Genomic DNA, 26409 nt, shown 5'->3' with positions numbered 1-26409 from the left:
ATGCTGCTAAACATCCTAGAATGCACAGGACAGAACTCCACACATAAAAATAAGATCTGGCCCAAAAATTCAACAGTATTGAGGTTGAGAAACCCTGATTTAGAGAGAACATTCAATGAACACACACTTTTTACTACATGAGGAGCTCTGTTCTTTATATTTATTATTCCATTTAACTCTAACAGGTTCCTTTTAATGAAATAGAATCCCCATTTTCAGAGGAGGAATGTGGAGCTCAGAGAAACCAAGTCCTAGCTCAAGGTCACAGAAATGAAAAGAAGCAGAAAAGAACTGAAATTATGATCTCTAATTCTTTCTTATGTTCATTCCTCTACCACAGAATTTGCTATTCCCACCACGTCATTCTCTTGGTGCCTTCATTGCCAATGGCATGAATCAGGTTCTTTGTAATTAGGCCTTTAATACATAACTCCATAGCCATTTCAATTAATTCAGGTTTCCTTTCTCCTTGGCCAGACTCTTGTGAAGAGAGGATATAGGCTTAGAACCTATTGCAGGATACATCAAGGAAGCCTTGTTAGTCCTTTACTTTTCAACTCAGCAATCTATTCATTCCCAGCATTTGAAGAATGTAGATTCATCTTTCGCATGCACTTCTGGAATAATGACTGATTATCAGTGTCAACGATGGAGATTTCAGCTTGTTTCTAACTTTGTCATGCTTATCTCTCCAGCTTCATGAGGTCAACAGCCACATTTTGCTTGGTACAACAATGCTTAGTTCACAACCATCACCAAAAAAATTATTTCTTGAAAGAATGAATGAATGACATCGGCCAAGTCACTTAACTAATATGTCTTATGTCTTCACCCATACAACAGTTTGGTATTGATTTCAACTTCACAAAATTGCCCTTAGAATGAAATGAAGCTATGTATCTGAATAATCCAGTACAGTACTTGGATAGTAGGTGCTCCATAAATATTATTCAAGACATGGAAGCTATTATGTTAGTTCCTTGACTAGATTATTTTCCATGTAACCTGGGATCAGTCACTTTTCTTCTTTGTGCCTTCTGGTTTTCTTTTATTAGGCTAAACCATATATGAAAATACTCAAGGAGCACCAATTTCATATGGTTCAGACTTAACGTTTAATTTTTCACTTGTCCATGCCTTTTATCCAGAGAAAACAAATAATTCCACAGTTTCAGTCATACTACAACATAATTTATAAGAAAGATTGAGGAGGGTTTCCTATCCCATTTAGTGAATGGAAATGTTGATACAAAGGGAACAAAAATATATTGCCCCAAATCACATGACAGTTTGGTGGGGTAGTCAAGTTCTAATGGGGTGTAAAGCCTCAAAACTGTCTTTCACTCCTGATGTGGCTTTACTTATTTTTGTTTCTCATGTTTGGAGGAAGTTTATATTTCCTTATACCTGCCAGTGAGTCTTCATAAGACTTCCCTGAGCTCAACTTTACCCATTCAGTCTCAAGATGTGTTATTGAAGGGAGGTGAACTTTTTATTGCCTGTGGTTACAAACAGCTATGACTTTAACCCCTTCAAGAATAATCTACATACACACTCCTGTAATTGAATGCAGCCACTGATGAGTACATAATCCAATTGATTTTCTGGGTCTAGGCACTTATCTTCATTTATGGTAAATGGAGCTAATAAAGAAGGATAAAATGTGTATGGTGCCACATTATAATTTCCCAGATTTATTCCTTTGATCCCTTATTTCTCATGTTGAGAAACTGCAAAGCAGCAGGTAGTTCATCTGTCAAACCTGGGAGGCAGAGAGTGTGTGACTGAGCTAGTCCTGGAGGTCTTCACAGTAAAAACAGCCCAGGTCCTGGTCGGCTGGAGTCTCCACCTGAATGGTGAGGGAGTGTACCATAAAGCTCTTGCTGATGGCTTTAGTAATCTCCTTCCGAACAACCTGGCTGTCTCGGCTGGCTGCTGTTGATAAAGAAACAGAAGTGAGATGGCACTGATTGCACACCCACCCACAGGCGACTGCTAAGGCTCCAGCTCCAAGTCCTGTGTCTTTGATCTGCCCAGGTGGGGCACAGGCAGAGAGCTCAGAAGGAGCCATATTGAGTCAGACAATCAGCTGCTTTCAGCCTGACAAGGCCAGGGGAAATTCTAGGACAGCAAGCACCTCATCACTATGGGAACTCTACCTGTCCACAGTCAGTCTGGCATTCCTAGGCATGTGGAGAGGAGGTAGGTAGGCCTTGTAAAAAGAGGTCAGAACTTTTGTTTTGCATACAGCCCTACTGGCCAGTCCCCAAGGATCTCGGGGTTGCAGTCTGTGTGTCTAATCTGAATATCTATCAAAGCCAGTGACAGGGACCAGAAGTCATATAGAGCTCCCCACAACCTTTCTTAGTGCAGCAATCCTCACTGCCATCTGTTTTCTTGTTCCAAATGGTACCAGGAGGCTATAAAGTCCCCTCAATAGTAACTTGATTGTTTACTAGATTTTTCCATTTGCAGTGAAATATTAGTGTAGGGAACACTGCAAAATCCCTAAAGCCAGATCTGAGCCCCACAGAGAAGATGAGCATATCTGAGAAAGCATAATCCTCAGATGACTGCCACTGGTATTCCTGTATGCTGCCTCTAAGTAACTTTTTGAGTTATTTTTTAGCAGTCTAATCTATCATCCTTGGCCTGAGCTCTCTTCTGAGGCCGTAAAAGGCCTCTGATCACCTATTTTCCAAACCCCAGGCTATCTCATGGACAGAATCACTCTGTACTTCAGAGAGTGGTTTTTAGAATAAACCCAATCTTCTAAGAATTTTCTGATTAAATGGTTACAGAATTTATGCCCATCCAGTGAAGAATCCACCACTAATTCCTATTAGCACATCTGCTAGCATGTTAGAGCTTTAAAGATGGCATCTTGGTCTCACTCCTCTGTCTACTTTCAGTGCTAAGCAAAGTGTTTTATACACAGAAAAAAATTTTAATTAAGCCTTATTGTGGAATCCACTCCTATTTTTTGAATGGTAGGGCACCAAGCCAGCCAGGTAATGTCTAATTTGGAGTCTAAGATTCCAACGTTTGGGTAGCATTTTAGCCCTTCATTCTTTCCATCGTCTCTCCTTCACAGTCAGCCTCAGGGAATGGCTCTAGGTAATTGTTGCTAATGACAACATCAATAAGGGGGTTAGTTTCCAAAGGCCCTTGGAAGTTCAAAATGCTCTACAGCCATTTTGACAGGCAACAGACCCTAAGGGCAACTCCACAGGTGGAGGGAAATCAATGACTTTACAGGACACGGGCTGAATCTTGTCCACAGCGCTTACAAAAGTCACTGACCTGTAGCAACATGAGCCGAGAGAATCACTTGGTTCATTGTTAGAGACCAAATATGCAGACTGTGCACAGAGCTGACCCCATCAACCCCTAAGATGAGCTCTCTCACGGCCTTGTAACTCAGGCCCTTTGGCACACCTGATGAAAGAAAAGAGTAGGAGGCTATTGTTACTCACCTAAACATCGCTCATTGAGATGACTAAAAGGCACCAAGGTCCTCACCAAAGTACCAGCCTGCCCTCCGCTTTTACGGTCTCTTAGTTTGAAAATGTACAAATAAGGTTCTCCTGACTATTTCAAAGGGGTTACCATCAAAGTTCACAGACAAGTAATATTTACAGAGTTAACTATGCAATAACTAACAAAAGTAATAATCCTTAGTGTTTAAGATGTGTTGCTAAAATAATTGTGCTTTCCTCAATTATCTTTGCGTTCTCTCTGGAAAGAAAAATAAAATAGGATTTGGTATCAGGCAATCTTGGATTAGCATTCCAGCTGCATTATTATGGGCTTACCCAAATCCTGGAACTTCTCTGATCCTGAGCATCTTTACAGCAAAATAGGGGTGATAAGAACGACTTCTAGGTCACATAGTTCTTTATAGTTTAAGGCATAAAATCTATCTCCGCTCTTCATAAATTTTAATGCTATAGTATGTTAGTTTTCCAAAAAGTCACTTCTTAGACAACTGTGTTGGCCAGGGCATCCCAATGCTGCGACACTATCTCATCATTTGGTTTGTAAAATTTCTATTTTAGCTACTTAGGGTTCAATGCCCAGCTGGCAGAATCTAATAATTGTCGCCTGTCATCCTTGTTTCTAAAGAGACAGTGTGAAGCATGCAACAGGGTGGAAAGTTTGACAGTCAATCCACCATTCTTTAGGGATGAAGGAACTGGGATGTCTCTGGCCTGGGGAAGAGAAGGCTAAGAGAATCATGATCACTTTCTCCAGTAATGACAAGGCTTACACGTAGATGAGAGGAGATGAAAGTGTAAGGACATTTGCTTTGCTAGCTCCAGAGACAGGAGTAGAGCCAATGGTTGGAACTGAGACAGCAGCTCAACCATTTGATGAGACAGATAAATCCTTGTCAATTAAAGATGATCTGAAAAAGAACTAAGAACTATATTTAGTTTATCCTTTAATTATTCTTAAGTGTGATCCTGGAACCACTTAACACAAACACTCTGGGTATATATTAAAAATATATTTTTCTTTAGGTTGTATATATGTTACTAGAATCAAAATTAGAAAGCATCAGACTATACAACACAATCCAGTGAACCCTATTGTAAACAATGGACTATAGTTAATAATACAATTATACAAATGTTCTCTCATGAATATTAACAAATAGGCCATACTAATGTAAGATGTTAATAATAGGGAGGCAGGTGGGAACTCCATATTTTATTTATTTTATGCATGACTTTTCTGTAAACCTACGCCTTCTCATATGTATTTTTTTCTTGGCTCTATTCCAGACTTCTGGAAGGAAATTTCTATGGATGAGGCCCTGAAATCTGCAGGCTTTCCAAATGAATGGTTCTTAATCATGGATTCATGTGAGTATTAAAAGAGAAGATTTTTGAAATCCTGATGACTTGGTTACACCTAAGAACAATTAAATCTTAATCTCTGTGGCTGGGGCTTAGCATCGGTATTTTTTAAAGCATATTTGGTGATCCTACCAGGGAGCTAAGTTTGAGAAACACTGGACTAACATTTATGAGCCCCTGAGCAGCTCCACCTAGCATGGTTCTCAACACTGGCTGCCTTTTAAAAAAAAAACCAAAGCAGCTCTGGCAAACTAAGACAGCCTTATATTAGCCTGATGACATAATTTATGTATTTAAATATTTAAGGCGTAGACACTATTACTGAAACAAAAACCCAAATGTCATAAATAATCAATGTATAAAAAATAGACGGATATCCTTACTCTAATCATGAGTGGCAAACCTAAATTAAGGGATTTTCTACAAAATAATTTAAGATTCTTCTAAATTTTCAAGCTCATGAAAGACAATTTGTTGCAGACTGGAGGAGACTAAAAAGAAATTAAAAGCCATGTGATTCCTGAATAGGATCCTGGAACAGAAAAGGGACATTAATGGAAAATTCATTAAAATTTAAATAAGGGGGAGACATGGGGGCCAAGATGGTGGCTTAGCAATGTGCGCGTTTTAGTTCGTCCTACAGAACAACTACTAAATAACCAGAAACAGTACAGAACAGCTCCCAGAGCCACGATAGTGACCGGACACACAGCGTACCCCAGTCTGGACCAGCTAGACCAGCTGCGAGTCTCCGGAACCGTGAGCTCCCCAAGCTACAACGGCCAGAGCCCCTCCCCCAAAGGCGGCTTCCCAGAGGGAAATGAAAGACACTCTAACAGTAGCAGGGACTGAGTCCAACCAAACACCAATTGTGGCATTAATAAACAAATTCTGACTACTAAAAATAGGCCCCCAGCTCAGGCAAAACTGGTCAAGGGGACGTTGCTTATTGGGCTAACCGAAAAAGAGGAAAGGGGACGAAACGGAAGTTTTTGTGGCTGTTTCTATGGAGGCTTGGCTGCCTCTGGATTCAGTGGTGGGACTACTAGGGCTGCAACTGCCCCAGGTATAGGCAGAAACAGACTGTTTTCAGGGCTGTCTCCCGCCTGTTCCCCAGGGGAGGGGTGAAGCCCAACTTAGGTGGAATCCCTTTCTCAATGAATTCAGACCCCAGGGCTTGGCAATTTGAAGCCACTAAAACCAGCCTACAATTCTCCTCTGTCTCCAACATGCCCCCAGCAGGGAGAGCCTTCCAAAGTTAAAGGAGCCACAACATCTTCTGCTGGTGGGACCCGCAGGCAGACAAGCGCCACATACTGGGCAGGATAAGAAAAACAGAGCCCAGAGACTTCACAGGAAAGTCTTTCAACCTGCTGGGTTTCACCCTCAGGGAAAACTGACGCAGGTGACTCCTTCTCCCCGAAAGGAGGCCAGTTTAGTCTGGGAAAACCCGGCTGGAGTCTGTAATACCTATGTAGACCCTCCTAAGGGTGGGGAGGGAAAAGGCACCTTACAAGCAGGACAAGAAACAAGAAAACAAGAACTGAAAAATTACCCTCTGTTAAACAAAACTTAAGCTAGAGGCCCAGAAAAAGCTGAACTGAAGGTCAAAGAACACATAGACAACAAACTCATCTAGTAAGAAAACCCTAGGTAAGATAAGTGAAAGCAATCTCCAGAATAAACTAATTAAGGTAATTAAATGTCTAGATGTCAGCAAAAAATAAATCACACCAGGAAAATTGAAGATATGGCCCAGTCAAAGAAACAAACCAATAGTTCAAATGAGATACAGGAGCTGAAACAATTACTTTAGAATATACGAACAGAAATGGAAAACCTCATCAAAAACCAAATCAATGAATTGAGGGAGGACATGAAGAAGGCAAAGAATTAACAAAAAGAAGAAATGGAAAGTTTAAAAAAACAAATCACAGAACTTATGGGAATGAAAGATACAGTAGAAGAGATGAAAAAAACAATGGAAACCTACAATGGTAGATTTCAAGAGACAGAGGTTAGGATTAGTGAACTGGAGGATGGAACATCTGAAATCCAAAAAGAAACAGAAACTATTGGGAAAATAATGGAAAAATATGAGTAGGGACTCAGGGAATTGAATGATAATATGAAGCACACAAATATACATGTTGTGGGTGTCCCAGAAGGAGAAGAGAAGGGAAAAGGAGGAGAAAAACTAATGGAAGAAATTATCACTGGAAATTTCCCAACTCTTATGAAAGACCTAAAATTACAGATCCAAGAAGTGCAGCACACCCCAAAGAGAATAGATCCAAGTAGACGTTCTCCAAGACACTTACTAGTCAGAATGTCAGAGGTCAAAGAGAAAGAGAGGATCTTGAAAGCAGCAAGAGAAAAGCAATCCATCACATACAAGGGAAACCCAATAAGACTATGTGTATATTTCTCAGCAGAAACCATGGAGGTGAGAAGACAGTGGGATGATATATTTAAATTACTAAAAGAGAAAAATTGCCAACAAAAAATTCTATACCCAGCAAAATTGTCCTTCAAAAATGAGGGAGAAATTAAAACATTTTCGGACAAAAAGTCACTGAGAGAATTTGTGACCAAGAGACCAGCTCTGCAAGAAATACTAAAGGGATCACCAGAGACTGATACAAAAAGACAGAAGAGAGAGGTGTGGAGAAGAGTGTAGAATGAAGGAAAATTAGATATGACATATAAAATACAAAAGGCAAAATGGTAGAGGAAAGTACTACCCAAAAAGTAATAACACTAAATGTTAATGGATTGAACTCCCCAATCAAAAGATATAGACTGGCATAATGGATTAAAAAACAGGATCCTTCTATATGCTGTCTACAGGAAATACATCTTAGACCCAAAGATAAACATAGGTTGAAAGTTAAAGGTTGGGAAAAGATATTTCATGCAAATAACAACCAGAAAAGAGCAGGAGTAGCTATACTAATATCCAACAAAGTAGACTTCAAATGTAAAACAGTTAAAAGAGACAAAGAAGGATGCTATCTACTAATAAAAGGAACAATTCAACAAAAAGACATAACAATCAGAAATATTTATGCACTGAACCAGAATGCCCCAAAATATGTGAAGCAAACACTGCAAAAGGGAAATAGACACATCTACCATAATAGTTGGAGACTTCAATTCCCCACTCTCCTCAATGGACAGAACATCTAGACAGAGGATCAATAAAGAAACAGAGAAGTTGAATATTACAATAAATGAGTTAGACTTAACAGACATTTATAGAACATTACACTCCACAACAACAGGATACACCATTTTCTCAAGTGCTCATGGATCATTCTCAAAGATAGACCATATTCTGGGTCACAAAGCAAGTCCAAACAAATTTTAAAAGATTGAAACCATACACAACACTTTCCTAGACCATAAAGGAATGAAGCTGGAAATCAATAATAGACAGAGCGCCAGAAAATTCACAAATATGTGGAGGCTCAACAACACACTCTTAAACAACCAGTGGGTCAAGGAAGAAATTACAAGAGAAATCAGCAAATATCTCGAGGTGAATGAAAATGAAAACACAACATAGCAAAACTTATGGGATGCAGCAAAGGCAGTGCTAAGAGGGAAATTTATTGCCCTAAATGCCTATATCAAAAAAGAAGAAAGGGCAAAAATTCGGGAATTAACTGTCCACTTGGAAGAACTGGAGAAAGAACAGCAAACTAACCCCACTGCAAGCAAAAGGAAAGAAATAACAAAGATTAGAGCAGAAATAAATGAAATTGAGAACATGAAAACAATTGAGAAAATCAATAAAACCAGAAGTTGGTTCTATGAGAAAATCAATAAGATTGATGGGCCCTTAGCAAGATTGACAAAAAGAAGAAGAGAGAGGACGCAAATAAATAAGATCAGAAATGGAAGAGGAGACATAACCACTGACCTCACAGAAATAAAGGAGGTAATTACAGGATACTATGAACAACTTTATGCAAATAAATACAACAATGTAGATGAAATGGACAAGTTCCTAGAAAGGCATGAACAACAAACTTTGACTCCAGGAGAAATAGATGACCTCAACAAACCAATCACAAGCAAAGAAATTGAATCAGTCATTAAAAAGCTTCCCAAAAAGAAAAGTCCAGGACCAGATGCCTTCACATGTGAATTCTACCAAACATTCCAGAAAGAATTAGTACCAACCCTGTTCAAACTCTTCAAAAAAATTGAAGTGAAGGGAAAGCTACCTAATTCATTCTATGAAGCCAACATCACCCTCATACCAAAACCAGGCAAAGATATTACAAAAAAAGAAAACTACAGGCCAATCTCTCTAATGAATATAGATGCAAAAATCCTCAACAAAATTCTAGCAAATCAAATCCAGCAACACATTAAAAGAATTATACATCATGACCAAGTAGGATTCATCCCAGGTATGCAAGGATGGTTCAACATAAGAAAATCAATTAATGTAATACACCGCATCAACAAATCAAAGCAGAAAATCACATGACCATCTCAATTGATGCAGAGAAGGCATTTGACAAGATTCAACATCCTTTCCTGTTGAAAACACTTTAAAGGATAGGAATACAAGGGAACTTCCTTAAAATGATAAAGGGAATATATGAAAAACCCACAGCTAATATCATCCTCATGATATTAATAACAAGACAAGGATGTCTACTATCACCACTGTTATTCAACATCATGTTGGAAGTTCTATCCAGAGCAATTAGACAAGAAAAAGAAATACAAGGCATCAAAATTGGAAAGGAAGAAGTAAAACTATCACTATTTGCAGATGATATGATACTATACGTCAAAAACCCTGAAAAATCCACAGCAAAACTACTAGAGCTAATAAATGAGTACAGCAAAGTGGCAGGTTACAAGATCAACATTCAAAAACCTGTAGTGTTTCTATACACTAGCAATGAACAAGCTGAGGGAGAAATCAAGAAATGAATTCCATTTGTAATTGCAACTAAAAGAATAAAATACTTAGGAATAAATTTAACTAAAGAGACAAAAGACCTATACAAAGAAAACTACAAGAAACTGTTAAAAGACATCACAGAAGACCTCAATAGATGGAAGGGCATACCATGTTCATGGATTGGAAGACTAAATATAGTTAAGATGTCAATTCTACCTAAATTGATTTACAGATTCAATACAATACCAATCAAAATCCCAACAACTTACTTTTCAGAAATAGAAAAACCAATAAGCAAATTTATCTGGAAGGGCAGGGTGAACCGAATTGCTAAAAGTATCTTGAGGAAAAAAAACGAAGCTGGAGGTCTCATGCTGCCTGACTTTAAGGCATATTATGAAGCCACAGTGGTCAAAACAGCATGGTACTGGCATAAAGATAGATATATTGACCAATGGAATTGAATAGAGTGCTCAGATGTAGACCCTCTCCATCTGTGGACATTTGATCTTTGATAAGGCAGTCAAGCCAACTAATTTGGGACAGAACAGTCTCTTCAATAAATGGTGCCTAGAGAACTGAATATCCATATGCAAAAGAATGAAAAAGGACCCGTATCTCACACCATATACAAAAGTTAACTCAAAATGGATCAAAGATCTAAACATTAGGTCTAAGACCATAAAACAGTTAGAGGAAAATGTAGGGAGATATCTTATAAATCGAGGCGGTTTTATGGACCTTACAGCTAAAGCAAGAGCACTGAAGAAGGAAATAAATAAATGGGAACTCCTCAAAATTAAACACTTTTGTGCATCAAAGAACTTCATCAAGAAAGTAGAAAGACAGCCTACATAATGGGAGACAATATTTGGAAATGACATATCAGATAAAGGTCTAGTATCCAGAATTTATAAAGAGATTGTTCAACTCAACAACAAAAAGGCAGCCAATCCAATTACAAAATGGGATAAAGACTTAAACAGACACTTCTCAGAAGAAGAAATACAAATGGCCAAAAGGCACATGAAGAGATGCTCAACGTCCCTGGCCATTAGAGAAATGCAAATCAAAACCACAGTGAGATATCATCTCACACCCACCAGAATGGCCATTATCAACAAAACAGAAAATGACAAGTGCTGGAGAGGATGTGGAGAAAGAGACACACTTATCCACTGTTGGTGGGAATGTCAAATGGTGCAACCGCTGTGGAAGGCAGTTTGGCGGTTCCTCAAAAAGCTGAATATAGAATTGCCATATGACCCAGCAATACCATTGCTAGGTATCTACTCAGAGGACTTAAGGGCAAAGACACAAACGGACACTTGCACACCAATATTTATAGCAGCATTATTTACAATTGCAAAGAGATGGAAACAGCCAAAATGTCCATCAACAGACGAGAGGCTAAACAAACTGTGGTATATACATATGATGGAATATTATGCAGCTTTAAGACAGAATAAACTTATGAAGTATGTAACAACATGGATGGACCTTGAGAACATTATGCTGAGTGAGAATAGCCAAAAACGAAAACACAAATACTGTATGGTCTCACTGATATGAACTGATATTAGTGAATAAACTTGGAATATGTCGTTGGTAACAGAGACCATCAGGAGATAGAAATAGGGTAAGATAGTGGGTAATTGGAGCTGAAGGGATACAGACTGTGCAACAGGACTGGATACAAAAACTCAGAAATGGACAGCACAATACTACCTACGTGTAATGTAATTATATTAAAACACTGCATGAAGCTGCATGTGAGAATGATAGAAGAAGGAGGGCTGGGGACATAAATGAAATCAGAAAGAAAGATAGATGTTAAAGATCGAGATGGTATAATCTAGGAATGTCTAGAGTGTATAACAATAGAGAAATGTACAATGTACAAATTTCAAAAATGTTTTTGTATGAGGAATAACAAAGGATCATCATTATTGCAGGGTGCTGAAAATAGATGATAACTAATACTTTAAAATGTCACCTTATGTGTGAGACTAAAGCAAAAAATGTTTATTTGTTACAAAATTTAGATTTTGACTAGAGCATTTCCTAATATAACTCATGTAGATACTTTGATTGAATGTCATAAGTACTTGGAATCTCAGGTAGCACATGAGATTTTGTTGGTTTGTCCAGAGTGATCCCCCAATGAATCCCAGAGTGATTTAATCAGTGACTGGAAAAGTATTTGCAAGCCCCCTTCGGGGAATGGTGAGAGTGGGGAGAAATTCAACTTCCCCAAGTTGAATTCTTGATATTCTCACAAGCAGTGTGGACAACCAAAGCTATAGGCTGAGCCCCCCATCTTGGGGTTTGTTCACATGAAACTTAACCCCACAAAGGATAGGTCAAGTCTACTTAAAATTCAGGCCTAAGAGTCACCCCCAAGAGAGCCTCTTTTGTTGCTCAGATGTGGCCTCTCTCTCCAGCCAATATGATGAGCAGTCTCACCACCCTCCCCCTCTCTGCGTGGGACATGACTCCCAGGGGTGTGGACCTTCCTGGCAATGTGGGACAAAGATCCTGGAATGAGCTGAGACTCAGCATCAAGGGACTGAGAAAAACCCTAATGAGCTGAGAATTAACATCAAGAGACTGAGAGAACCTTCTTGACCAAAAGGGGGTAAGAGTAAAATGAGACAAAGTGTCAATGGCTGAGAGATTCCAAACAGAGTCGAGAGGTTATCCTGGAGGTTATTCTTACACATTAAGTAGATATCACCTTGTTGTTCAAGATGTAGTGGAGAGGCTGGAGGGAATTGCCTGAAAATGTAGTGCTGTGTTCCAGTAGCCATGTTTCTTGATGATGATTGAACAATGATATAGCTTTCACAATGAGACTCTGTGAATGTGAAAACCTTATGTCTGATGCTCCTTTTAGCTACTATATCAACAGAACAGTAGAACATATGGAATAAAAATAAATAATAGGGGGAACAAATGTTAAAATAAATTCAGTTTGAAATAGTGGTAAATGAAAGCGAGGGGTAAGGGGTATGGTATGTATAGTTTTTTTTTCTCTATTATCATTTTATTTCTTTTTCTGTTGTGTTTTTATTTCTTTTTCTAAATCGATGCAAATGTACTAGAAATGATGAATATGCAACTATGTGATGATATTAAGAATTACTGATTATATATGTAGAACGGAATGATTTCTAAATGTTTTGTTTGTTAATTTTTTTAATTAATAAAAAAAATTTTTTTAATTTAAATAAGGCCTATAGTTTAGTTAGTAGTATTGTACCAGTATTAACTTCCTGTTCATGATAGTTATACTGTGGTTATATAATATATTAACATTTAGGGGATTGTAAGTAAAATTGTAAGTCTAAAATAAAAAAGGTTTGTAAATAAATATATATATATTTGCTATGACGGCAAAAAACACTGCAGCTCAGCAGTTGGCACTTAGAAAAGAAAATGGGTGCATCTATGACTTCACACACCAAATACTCTCACCTTCGGAGTTAGAAAGTTTCCTGGCTACTCAGAGAAGTTCTCCACCATCATCTATTTCACTATCATCACCAATATCGTCTGCCAGCAGAGGAACCACTGAGAACAAAATTCTTCATCCACATTTGCAATGAATGCTAATGAAATGTGAGCTGAACCTGAAGCTAACTGTACCCTGAGGCTCTGTTTACCTTGTATCAAAATGTGCTGAATGAGAAATAAAACTTCAACCCATATCTGGGTACTTTCAATCACCTGGATGTTTGATACGATACAAACTTCTAGTTCTGATTGAATTTTCCCAGTGACACTCCCAGTGCCCTCATGTGGGAATCTCTAAAGGGGCATGAGAAGCCTTATCCATTGGTTCTCAGTGGTGATCCCAGACCAGCAGCATCTTGCGAGAAATTCAAAATCTTGGGCTACACCCCACAAATACTGACTCAGGAACTATGGGGGTGGGCCCAGTAATCTCTTTTAACAAACCCTCCAAGTGATTCGGATGCCACTAAAGTTTGAGAACTGCTGGCTTGCTCTAACAAGGGTTTTACGTAGGGCCTGCCTAGTGTCTATATTCCCAGAATGTAGAATTGAAAATAATGTCATTTGTGTTAATTGCAAATGGTCAGTATAACAACGATAAATCCCATTGTAAATACAATAAACTACCTCATGTTTTCAATATATTTTAATATACTAAGATAATGCCACTGGGATTCAAGTGTCCTTGAATGATTTTTCTCATCACGAAGAGGGATTTGTTCTGATCACTACTCTCTTATGTGGTCCCCTGAGGCCATTCAGCATTGATGGCTGGCTGAGACTTTGGCCATGGTCTGTGACTCAGAGTCAGGAACTTCTCAGTGAGAGGACATAGGCAGTATGGGGTTCATATCCTCAACCTGGCTACATATTTTCCTGTCTTCTAGTCAATTCAAAGTTCTTGCTTAGAATTTACATTTATTGAGTTCCTACTGTGTTCTATGATGCCACACATCTTATCTTGTCCTCACAACAACACTGGTGAGTGGGCATTGTATTCCCATTTCTGAGTTGAGGAAACTTAGCTTCAGAGGAGTTAAAGGTCTTGTGTAAGGTCCCACCCCTGATAACTTGTGTGGTCAAAATTTGAACTGAGGTTGGTCTGACACAAAAGTTTGTGTTTTCCACTATATAATGTGACTCCCAAAAGATGTGTTCTAGAAGAGGTCAGAGACCAGCAATTCTTCCATGATTTTACACCAAATTAAAAGCAAATCACCAAATTGTGGAAGGGGGAGGGAGGTGAGCTTGGGCATAAGAAAGAATTTCTTGACAGTGTTATTTATGTCATCTATTGCTGTGTGAATGGAAGGCCCAAGGATCCTGACAGGCATTTCACAAGCCCAGGAAAGAAGACTCTGGACTCTGGCAGTGAAGAATGAGATTGATAAACATAAGCTCCAAATCCTCATTTAGAGCAGGCCAGGTCAAAATCCCCAATAAAGGGGCCACCTCTCTTTTTTATAGCACTTACTGCTGCTATTTCTCTGGAATTATTTGAATAATCTCTTTCTTCCCCTTATTAAAGTATTAGCCCCATGAGGGGTAAAATTAGCTTCAAGCTCAGCATCCGAAACTGAGTTGGAGCTTAATAAACACTTGCTGGATGAATAAGTAAAAGAGCACCCTGGTGTTCTTGTACTTTGAGATAATAGTTGACTAAAATGGGTGCCTCTAATGCTGGCTCAAGGGTAGATTTATGCAGTGTTTCTTGAGTGCTTTCCTGAAATTTTCAGGAATAGATTTATTTCCTTGGTTACCTCTCTCAATGTCTTTATCTTATGTGTTAGTGATTATACTTACTGTTTTTACATTGTAGTATTATTTATCGGTTGCTGCAGGGAAAATAAAAGCCAATTTTTTTTATTTGTTCCCATATGAATAAAAATCAAATATTTGTTCTCATGAAAATGCCTTATCAGTTTACATTTTCTCCGTAATGCAAATTAACAGTGAGCACACCTTGGGGCTATTTCCCTTTCTGATAATGAGGAAGAAAAAGCACTGATGCTGAGAATAATAATAAAATCATTCCTACCTTCCATGAGTAAGATGGAGAAGTCCTTTAGAATCGTGATGGTGCTTGCCAGAACCAGGATGGAAAAGACAAATGTACAGATTGGGTCTGCTATTTTGTAGTCTGGCTAGAAAATACAGGGACCTAGGTTAGCTGAATTCATACCTCCTATCCAGAGAGCCTGATGAAGAAAATAAGTAAGCTTGCCTCCTTTCATCCCTTTCCATCACCTGTTCATCCTCCTGACACCTGACATCCAACTCAGAGGCAAAGCCTCATTCCTGAAGTCTTGTTTACTACTGTCCTTCGTTACAGCTTTAAATTACAGTGACTGAAGAAAGGAGACTGCATGAGATACTCTCCCCCTAGCTTAAGAATGCAAGGGAGAGTGTTCTTTCAAGTGGCTTACTTTAATGTCTCTCAAACAAATAGAATGAAGCACAGAAGATGTGATGAAAATATGCACAATTCCCAAAATATCCAACAATTTCTCTGCTTTAATTACAATGAAGAGAAGAAAGGGTATCATCTGCTTGGAGGTTGCATGAAGCCAAGATACAGTTGTACCTTGTTCTTGGCTGAATGGGGTTAATTTCTTTCTTTCCCTGGCAAATATGGCACATACTTGAGGCAGGCATCTCTGATAGAATCCTAAAAGCATGAGCTGAGTCCTCATTCTTCCTCTCTCTCCACTGGAGCCTTTGGTCTCAGGGTAAACAACCTTCCATTCTGCCCTTTATGAAGTTCTGAACCATAGAAGAATCTATACCCTATGACCTCTAAGAAACTCAGTGTCAACCTAACTTATCAAGTTTGCTCTAACTTATTCAAGAGTGCTCTCAATTCCACTAACCCTTACAATTTTGGACTATTTTTGCCTTAGATTTGAAGCTTTCAGTGAAAATTTTGCTCAACTGAATACAGAAGTTGCACTTTTGACTTTGTATTTTTTTTATTTCAAACTTCTCTCTTTTTTTCTTAGGGAAAATAGTAAAGACTCCTTGCAAGTTGAGTAATCACAATGCACACAGAGCTAAATTCTCTTCTTCTCCATTGTTCCCCACCCTATCCTAACCCAATAGTGAACATTTGTTTAAAGTCAGAGACTCACCAAGGTTCCATTTCCACCTTCAATTGGCAACCTGGTTTTTTTGTAGGGATGTTATCTCTCCCTCACCGGAGACACAATTGGTGGAACAATGAATCGGTCACTCTGTACCCTACCATCCTGTAGCCATGAAGCAGGGATGGGATCCAAGCTAGACCAATAGGACTCCCCTTGCTAGAAATGCAAATCTTCAGCAGAATGACAAGAACAGGAAAAAAATCTCTTGGGTCTCATTAATCTCAGTATGTTACTTGGGACAGACATTGGATAGTTCCTAAAAGTTACATGCCTAATTCTGCCCTTATTTCTACATTGGTTTCTGCCCAGTAGTACATCCAATAAACTTCTGCCAATAAATCTCCATTTTACTTAAATCAGTCAGAGATCTTTTCTGTAGTTCATAACCTAAGAACCCTAAGGTATTCAATGTTCCATCACTGTTCAGCTAGACCCCATGACTAAAGAGGTCTTTCTGGAAGAACAGATTGGCAGCCCTAAAGTGAGACATAGGCCTTAGGAATTTGAGAATGTCTAAGCTTTCAGATTTTGTGGTTTTGTTTGTTTATTTTCATTTGGCAAAGTAGTTTGTGTAGGCACACGTAAGCTGTCTACCCTCTACTAAGTTAATATTGGAGGGTAGGCTTCTGAACTACCTGGTCCATATAATTGCTATGAAAGTGGGTAAACTCAAACACACTCACCTTAAAGTAGATAATAAGTGCACTGATTAGCACACTGATGCTCTGAAATAGATCTCCAAGTGCATGCACAAAAGCTGCTCTGACACTGGCATTAGCTTGAGCTTCCTTGTGATTATGGCCAGGGTGTCTCTGGTGCAAAATCACACTTAGCCTGAAAGAGAGAACAATCCTCTCACCACACCTGAGATTGACACTTAAGAATCTGTGCATCAGAATTGTGGAGTAGACAATAGTATGAATTACACAAAATAGTGGATAGTTGAAATATTTATGCTTTAAAATGTACTATTTTGAACTAAAGTTGGAATATAAGTATATCACAGAATTATAGACTTTCATACAAGGTCAGACTTTAAAGATTCAGTTCAATGTTTTCCCAGTATCCACCTAGAGTTATTCTGTTTTATGTTGAAATTGGATAACATCGTTCTTAAACGAATGCCAAGCAGTTGACAATGAGGAGGGCAAATATCATTTATTGAGTGTTGACTAAATGTCAGACACTGAGCTAGACTTCACATGAGCTTTGGCTGGAGTTTAATTGAATGTACTAACTTCAAATGCAATAAGCAGAAGAAAGGGATAAAACAAAATAAGAAGTAACTTTCATCATATTTTTATTTTATTTTACTTATGTTCATTTCCATGAGAATTTGAAATTTGAAAATTTCCCAATAGCCAATGAAGACAGGTCTGTGGTTATCTAGGCACTAAAATATATGAATATATTATAAAGGACTTATTTGTGTATACCTACATGCAACATATTACAAAGTTTAGCACCTCATGTCCATGTTAAAGTAATAAGTAGTAGGCAGTATGAGTTATTTGCTTTATTCTATTTACATACAACCTTAAGAGGAATTAGACCAAAGGTGAATGAGAACATTTTCACTAATTGAAACAAGGGCTGTTTTGCATAGAAACCCTCTCTGAACATTTTGAAACAAAGGCTAAAAACAAAAAACATGAACAACCTATTGCTCAATAATTTGCAGGTAAATTGTTTGTTAAAAATCAGGACAAAACTTCAAAGTGGAATGACTGTTAGTTATTCCACCAAGATTTGAGAAATACAGAATGTATAGTTCTCAGATTGTCAGTGTTAAGTGGGAATTTACCCTCAGTTAGTAATTACCAGTTAAGGTTTTTTAGAAGCCTGATACGGCTGGCAGTCAACAAACTCTCTTCTAGATCTGCCTTGTGTGTTCATCAATTGTCATTCATCCTTTCATTCATTTTATCCAATAAAAAATTTATTAGGGACTCATATTCCAGGTACTTCTAAATATGTGGAACATGAAGGTGAGTGAATATAGATGTGGTCCTTCCCAAGTGAAGTGTGAACTCTATTTTTTAATAGAGATTAAAAAATGATGCAAATAAATATAAAATTCTAACTACAAAGAGTTCTACAAAGAACTGGAACTATGGATAGCACCACAGGAAAATTTTATTGCGTTAGGAGACAAAGAAACTGATCTGGATTTGAAAGATTTATACTAGAGTTAAGCAGGCTGAGGGGAAGATAAGAATGTTTTTGGCAGAGACGGTTTAGCATGTAAAGACCTGATGGCTCTGTCTATAATCTGTGTTCTCAGATCCTGTCCAACTTCTCTGAGAACTTTCTGTTCTGACTTTGGGTCCCCAAGGAATACATTTATTCCCAAAATGTGGTTCCGATGTCTGTGGCCTCAGACAACACAGCATTTAGCAACACTTAAAGTCTGTAATCCCAGCTCTTAGAGACAACCCTACAGTCAGTGGATATCTTACCTTTAAAGAATTATCTATCTGTACAAGAAAGGTGTTTTGATTTGCTAAACTGCTGAATGCAGATACCAATGAAATGGGTTGGTTTAACAATGGGAATTTATTAACTTACAATTTTGAGGCTGAGAAAATTGTCCAAATCGAGCCATCATTCCAGATGCTTTCTTCCCCAAGACTGGGTGCCAGTGATGCTTGATTACTCTGTCACATGCTGCGCATGGCAGCATCTGCCGGTCTCTCTCTTCTCTTCCAGGTTTCATTGCTTTTATCTTCTTGCTTCCATGACTGTCTCTCTTTTTGTATTCATCGCATTTATAACGGACTCCAGTAAGAAAATTAAGGCCCATCCTGAATGAGGTGGGTCACACCTTAATTGAGTACCCTCATCAAAAGGTCCTATTTACAATGGGTTCACAACCAATGGAATGGATTCAATCTAAGAACATACTTTTCTGATGTACATACAGCTTCAACCCACCACAGAGGGCAAAGCTTTTCAATTTGCTTATCTTTTTAAGTATGAAAAGTGTCTGCAACATTAAGGTTAGAAATCAAGAAAATTTGCAGTAAAAAGAAAATTTAAATGGCATCTATTTAGAAAGTAAACCTGACTGACGGTCCCAGATTTATGTGGTGGTTGGCTCGGTATATCTTTCATGTTAGCATTGACACAACCTCTGTGACACATAACTCTCAGGAAATTATTAATATCCTTATTTTTCCAGCTGCCGTATGGACATATTGTTTTCCTTATGCAAAGATGACAGTATTGACCCCGAGTCAGCAAGACATGTGCTCTGGGTTATTTGTCTCATAGTGGTGATAGATTTGCATCGATCTTCCCTCACTTTTTCTCTCAGTGTCAATGTAAAACACATTTTCAAGTTAACTCGAAGGAGATAGAGATCTAGTTAGTGACAGCAGATCAAATACCATTCTTCTAATTGTTTAGCTCAGAGATTTTGACCAATGGTCTACAAACTGAGAGGCGAGGGACCAAAGTAGATAGGACCTAAGAGTATCGGAATGACCTGCAGAGCTTTTTGAAAGTGAACATGCTGAACTTTTCCTCTATTTCCAGAAATTTCATTGTGTCTTTTCTTAAAAACTGTTTAAAATGCCATTCTTTTCTCACTGCCTCCTTCACTTTCATATATCCAGTCACATTACATGAGAAATCACTGATACATAGTGTATGAGATTCTTACTGCTGTTATAACAAATGAACACAAATTTAGTGGCTTAAAACAACATTTATTGATTATCTGGAGGTCAGAGGTCTAAAATGGGTCCACAGACTATATTCTTTCTGGAGATTCTAAGGTTGAATCCATTTTCTTACCTTTTCTAGCTCCTAGAGGCTACCTACAATCCTTGGCTCAATTGTCCCTTCTTTCATTTTCAAAGCCAGCCATGTAATATCTTCTCTCCTCTCTGACCTCTTACCTCCCTCTCAAGGACCTTTGTGATTACATTGGGCCCACCTAGATAATCTTCCCATTTCAAGATCCTTAACATAATTGCATCTGTAAAGTTCCTTTCTCCATGTAAGATATCTCTCATAGGTTCTGGAGCTTATGATGTGAACATCTTTGGGAGGACATTATTTTTTCTATCATATATAGACATATAGAAATAGCTGATAGATGGATAGTTAGATAGACAGACAGATAGATAAATCAATTGATCATGGATAGAGTTTTAAGTAGGGTTGCCCAGCATATCAAACAGGAAGGAGCAAACTGATCCAAAAGTATGAAATTCCTGGCCTTAAGAACCCTGAGAAATCAGGTGGTTCATTTTGGAAAGAACAGACAAAGATGGCAAGGGACATGAGACATACCCTGTAAGGTTGATTCAAGGGTGCCTGGAAAAGGAAATAAGTAAATGGAGTGGGGGTGGGGAGCACTACCAAATAGCTATTTTCAAACATCTGAAGAATTGTCACATGATAAAAGATAGAGATGTGCTTTTCATAGCTATAGGGGACAGAAACAGGACCAGTAAATAGAAATTAAAGGGAGAATTCAGCTAACAGAGTTTAAGGATAATTTTCATGCAGTCACAATGATACAAAGATAATACTGACTCCTTTTCAGGGAAATAAATTCCATGATACTAGGTCTGTTTACAAAATGAGTGGCCATTTTATGGGGATTGTCTAAAGGAATTCAAAAAGAGAAGGAAGACTGAATTAAATGAACTTTAAGTCCCCTTCCAAACCATCTCTCTGGAGAACTATGACCTGCCCACCTGTCAGGAGTTGAGCAGGCATATGTCACATCCTGTATGGAACCATCAATAGACATTAAAGAGCAGAGTGGTCAGGGCTCAGATTTTGGGTCTGGAATATCTGGATTTAAATCTTGTCTCTGCACTTCCTCATTGGTAGCTTATTTAACTTCTCTTACTCAGCTTCGGTCTCCAAATCTGTAAAGGAGGGATGTTCTGAGCATTGAACATAACATGTTTATGTACATGCCTGATAATACGCACAGCCTCAGGCACATAGGAAACATTCAAAATGGTATTATTAGAAAACAATATTAAAACAGCCTTTAGCTTTCCTGCCAAGTTTCCTAAACTAGCTCGACTAGGCTTCTTTTCAATCTTCGAGCCATCTGAACACCGACTCAGGTTTCTACCATCCTCACAAGTGGAAGAATGAGAAACCAAGTCACTGTTGAGGACAGGATTAAAAATGATCCCGTCAGCGGACAGCGGGGCTCACTTACAGAACATTGGCCACCACCGCACAGCCTGAGACGACGCTCATCGCCACTGCCTGGATCTCATAATCGGGGTGCAGCAGGCGGTCACACGCCAGGTACACCAGCACACCGGTCACCACCCAGATGCAGAGGATGGACAGCACGGCACCAAGGATCTCTGAGGATTCAAACACACACAGACATCCACATGTACACAATGCACCGACCGCCTTCACATTCCCAAGAGCCGTAGCCATTGATGCCCCTCCAAAAAAGGAGCTTCAAACTAATTCATTTAGTGATTCACTGAAGCAGAAGTGTGGATGGATTTTAGGATTAAAATGAGGCACTTTAATGTTGCATTTATAAAGCACCAACGTCTGGGTTCATCATGCTCCACGTTCGTAAGTATTTTCCAGCAAATGTTTAAAGCATATTAATTCCTGTCTGCCCTCGCTGCTTTCCTCGGGGATTTTAAACAGGTGCTAAAATAACTGAAATTTATTAGGAGATGAAATAATGAGACACAAAAAGTAAAATATGTTTAGAAACTCTTAATTTCACCATAAAACTTTTATGACTTGCCAGTACTAGCACCTTTGGATGGAGAAAACAGTAAAAAGGGAAGGCTTCCGATGGTGCTCAATGAAATGAGTTTCATTTGCCAACCCAACATATTACAAAAGCAAGCTCGGCACTACTGTAACTACATTTTAAGAGCAGCAATAAGGAGAAGCATCAGACTGTGGACATTTATATTAATATTTAAAGATAGGATAGTGTTCAATCTGCCCACTGGGTGAAGTACAATTGCTTGTTGAGAAATTCCTCAACTCCCACCACAGTCTTTAACTCAACCTTGTAGACAGATTATAAAAACCCACAAGGGTCTAGAAACATTCTGTGATCAATGGCCAAACACATTAAATAATTTTTACCCTCTCCCCTTTAAATTCAATCCTGTATACTAACCCCCTTACAGACGAGTAGTGTAATAAATTGGTTCCCAGTGTGTGGCTATTGTTTTTCCAGACTTTACTCATTTATATATAACCATCATGATTTTTGACATATCTACAAGCCACATGTTTTATTAGCCATTTAATGTTTTCCTTGAATAAAATGTATTTTTATATTTATTTCTTCCTTATTAAATTATACAATGAAGTTATAATATGTTATGTGCTCTTGCATTTCTAATATATCAGGATATACAATTGTGGTCCATGTGACCCAAAGCCATCTGAGGTAGAACCACTGATGGTATGCTTCTCACACTATGGAAAATGCTAGTACAGATATTTGGGGTATGAGTTCAAGTATCAGATATATTTGGTCTACCAGAAACTGGCTATGCAACCTTAGACAAGTATCTTAACCCATTTGAACCTGAGGTTTCTTATCTAATAATTTAGTATATAATATATAACAAGTTGAAATATAGCAAGCACTCAAGATATCATTTTATTAGACTAGTCTGGTTATTTAAAATTCTGTTTTATAGGCATTTATGGGGACTGATCCAAGAATTACTGGTTAGCCAGCAACAGAAACTGGGTTTGTAAAAGTCAATGAGGGCATTTCCTACTCATGAGAGTCCAAATCTGGGAAAACAAGTAGAAGATGTTCAAGTCTAAACCCATGATCAAAAAGATATGGTGAGGCAAAAGTGGGGGGATAAAAGCGAAACACCAAGTCCAAAAGGCAAGAGTGGAATGCAAATTATAGGACAAAATGAAGTACTGAAGTAGAAAGGGAAACACATTAGGAGCCACTGTAAATACTAAGATGATTGTTAAGAAAACAGTTAAGATATCACAGGTCATTGGGATGGCCAGAACAATCTGTGGGTATACATTCAGCTCACCTGTAGATGTATATCAGCTCCATCCAATATGGTAGCCACCAGCACATGTGGCTATTTAAATGTTTTTTTGGGGGGTTGCATGGTCCCGGAATTGAACCTGGTCTCCTGCATGAAGGGTAAGCATTCTACCACCATGGCTATTTAAATTTAAAGGGAGCAAAATTTAAAAATCCAGTTCTCTAGTCATATTAGCTACATCCTAAGTGATCAATAGTCACATTATATTCTATATTAGAGGTATTTCCTTTATAGCAGAGAGTTCAGTTGGACAGCATTGATATTCTAGAGAATCAATGTTCATTGACTTCCATGGCCAGGATGAGAAAGCACAAGCAGTGATTTAAATTCTGAATCTACCCTATATTTACAAAACATCCTATGCTTACAAAACAGCTTTGACCAAGGATATCAGGAAGGGTTAAGTCCATGTAAAAAATTATATAGACAAATATAGGGGCTCAACTCTTGTACATGTTTTCCAAGGGTAGCTCTTTAAGGTACTGGCAAAAGCATCCATAGTTCACATTGTCACAAACTCTCTTTAATGCAAAGCAATTCTCAACACCTCTGATGAGAAATTGTTTGGTATAAAATTAGAACTTCCTATCATTCTAAGTTTAGAAACCCACACTCCATGGTTGTCAGTCACAAACTATGGTCTGTGTCTCACACTCCTTTCAGTGAAACCTGGCTGTGTTGGATCCTCTGCCACCCTATTCTCAGGTCTCCTGCTGATTGGTTTTCTCAGTGGGTATGAAAACATGGAATTGAGACTATTAGTTGACACTTTGCATAAAGTATTCGGGCAAAAGCTCCTCCAGGTGATATAAAAAATAACAGAAGACAAATGAACCTGCAGGGAAGGTGGAGCATGGAGAGAGGAGCTAAGATAAAAATTTCCCGGAGATTAATCCCTCATCATGACCTATCACTTTCTCGTGAGAAAGCAGTCACTTGGGGAAAGGAACTTACACCAGCTCTACAAAATGTGAAAAGGTGAACTTTCTCTCTCTTCTCTTTTCCTTTTTGATAACTGAGCAAGATGTTCAGTTGAGTCATTCACTAATGTGTGCTAAGTGCTGAGATGTGAGCTGGAAAGCCCATATTCTCTCTCCAACTCTCCTACAAGAAGCTCATCAACCTCTGCAACTCTCTTGGGCTTTCTGTGCCTTATTCTGCATGATTGGCAGAAGCTTTACTCCTGGTCTCTTTTGCAACGATGCAGAGTAATTTAATGAAGAGGACCACCACACACAGAGACCCTTAGGGGAGGGGAAGGATTCCTGAAGGGATACACTTCATGTGATCCTGTTATTCAATAAAAGAGGAATATCTGGCTGTTAGCTGAATTAATATTGAGGAAACACATTCCCACATGTAGGTATATTTGATACCTGTGTACCAGAGATGCACCTCTAAGGGATTTCCAAACAAGGCTTCGCTTTATACTTCCCATTTTTATTATTGGTCTGACTATGCAGCACTACTCTGCTATTATTAAACAGCAAGAGAAGTGTACCTGCCCGGTGCCATCCAAATGTAAACCGTTTGGAGGGGGGTTTTGATGATAACCATAATGAGAAGAGACTAAGCAGGAAACTGGTCAGGTCAATCAAGAGGTGGGCAGCATCTGTGATGACAGCAAGACTCCCAGCAATGTATCCACCTAGGGGAGGCAGAAAATTACATGGCGTTAAGGTCCTTGAATGTGACTAGATTCATATGCATGATCTGCACATCCACAGGCATGCAAAACTTTAGACCAGCAATAGATCTTAACATTTATTTAATCCACCTCTTCTTACCAATTTGGCAAATAAAGAAATTGAGACCCAGAAAGTCGGTAGGATTTGAACACGAGGAAACAAATGTCAATAGAGCAAAGACACAGACATTGGAAAGTGTGTGTCACATTTGGGAAACATTTCAGTTAGGCTGGGACATGAGGATGCAAAAAGGAGAATATGGGAAGATAAGGCTGGAGAGGTATAGGCTAGATTAAGAGACCCAGACTTTCGTCTACAACCAGAGGTCACAATGTGGCCCAAAGATATGCTTTTATTTGACTTGCAATGTTGCCATCATCTTTACCACTTCCTTTTGCTGTACTTATCCATCTGACCCCTCAGGCTTTGAGTTTGAGATCCCAGTTAGAAATAGGGGGGAAAAGAAAGTGGAAAGGCAGGTACCTTCCAATGGGCGTCTTGAGTGCAACAACAATCCAATAACAGCACTGGAAGAAAATCTAAGCCACATGAGTCCTGACTTGCTTTCCTCTCCATTTGGTGTGCCTCCACCTTACTATCCTCTAATTCTCCTTTGAGAAAGACCTCTAGCCTCCAAAATAGAAGTTAAAGGAAAAATTTGTCCTTACCTTCCCACACAGTATTTGTTGTTTGAAACCAATAACCTTTATTGTTCTTACTGCATCTTCTCAGCAAAGAGATTTTGCTGATTGGTCCTCCTAGCTACTGCTCATTCCTTGTGTACTAGAAAGCAATGGGATCCATCAGTCATCAGGCCCCCCATCATCAGGCACACCTTGTCTTGCTTAATGATTGAAAAAAATTACATCTACAGCTCATAATTGCAATAATCCCCACAGACTACTGGCTTTAGCTATAGTTAATAACTGGTTTGTCAAAGTTTAATGGTCTGAAGCAAAGTAGTCTTCAAGCTTGTTACTGAACTGTCAGTGCAAAAATCAGAATGATTCATTAGCCAAAAAGCAACATTTTGCTAACAAATCAGCTATTCTTCCAGTTAGCCTCTAATGTTGCTCTATCTGCCAAACTTGGGCCTGATAATAAAGCTGTGTTAATAATGCATTATTTCTTTCTCAGAGAATGACTACATGGAAATGAGCAGCGTGCCACAATCCCAGCAGTGAAGGATGATGATGATTCTGTGTGCTGAGCTGAAATCGT

General features: G+C 38.6%; 1 protein-coding gene across 1 annotated transcript in view; it reads right to left on the bottom strand.

Annotated features, from left to right (window-relative positions):
• Positions 1-200: 200 nt before the first annotated feature.
• The window catches only part of SLC30A8 (solute carrier family 30 member 8), a 41690-nt gene continuing 15481 nt past the window's right edge, over positions 201-26409 (bottom strand). The window contains exons 3-8 of the mRNA XM_077163243.1: positions 25002-25148; positions 21640-21793; positions 17132-17282; positions 15344-15449; positions 3304-3438; positions 201-1935 (exon numbers count right to left, since the gene is read on the bottom strand). Of these exons, the coding sequence (XP_077019358.1) occupies positions 1790-1935; positions 3304-3438; positions 15344-15449; positions 17132-17282; positions 21640-21793; positions 25002-25148 (839 nt within the window). The 3' untranslated portion in view covers positions 201-1789. The remainder of the gene's footprint in view (positions 1936-3303; positions 3439-15343; positions 15450-17131; positions 17283-21639; positions 21794-25001; positions 25149-26409) is intronic.

This window comes from Tamandua tetradactyla, chromosome 6 (assembly GCF_023851605.1).
Source record: "Tamandua tetradactyla isolate mTamTet1 chromosome 6, mTamTet1.pri, whole genome shotgun sequence".
In the NCBI taxonomy this organism is placed as follows: Eukaryota; Metazoa; Chordata; class Mammalia; order Pilosa; family Myrmecophagidae; genus Tamandua; species Tamandua tetradactyla.
This window is presented reverse-complemented; position numbering and strand designations above follow the sequence as displayed.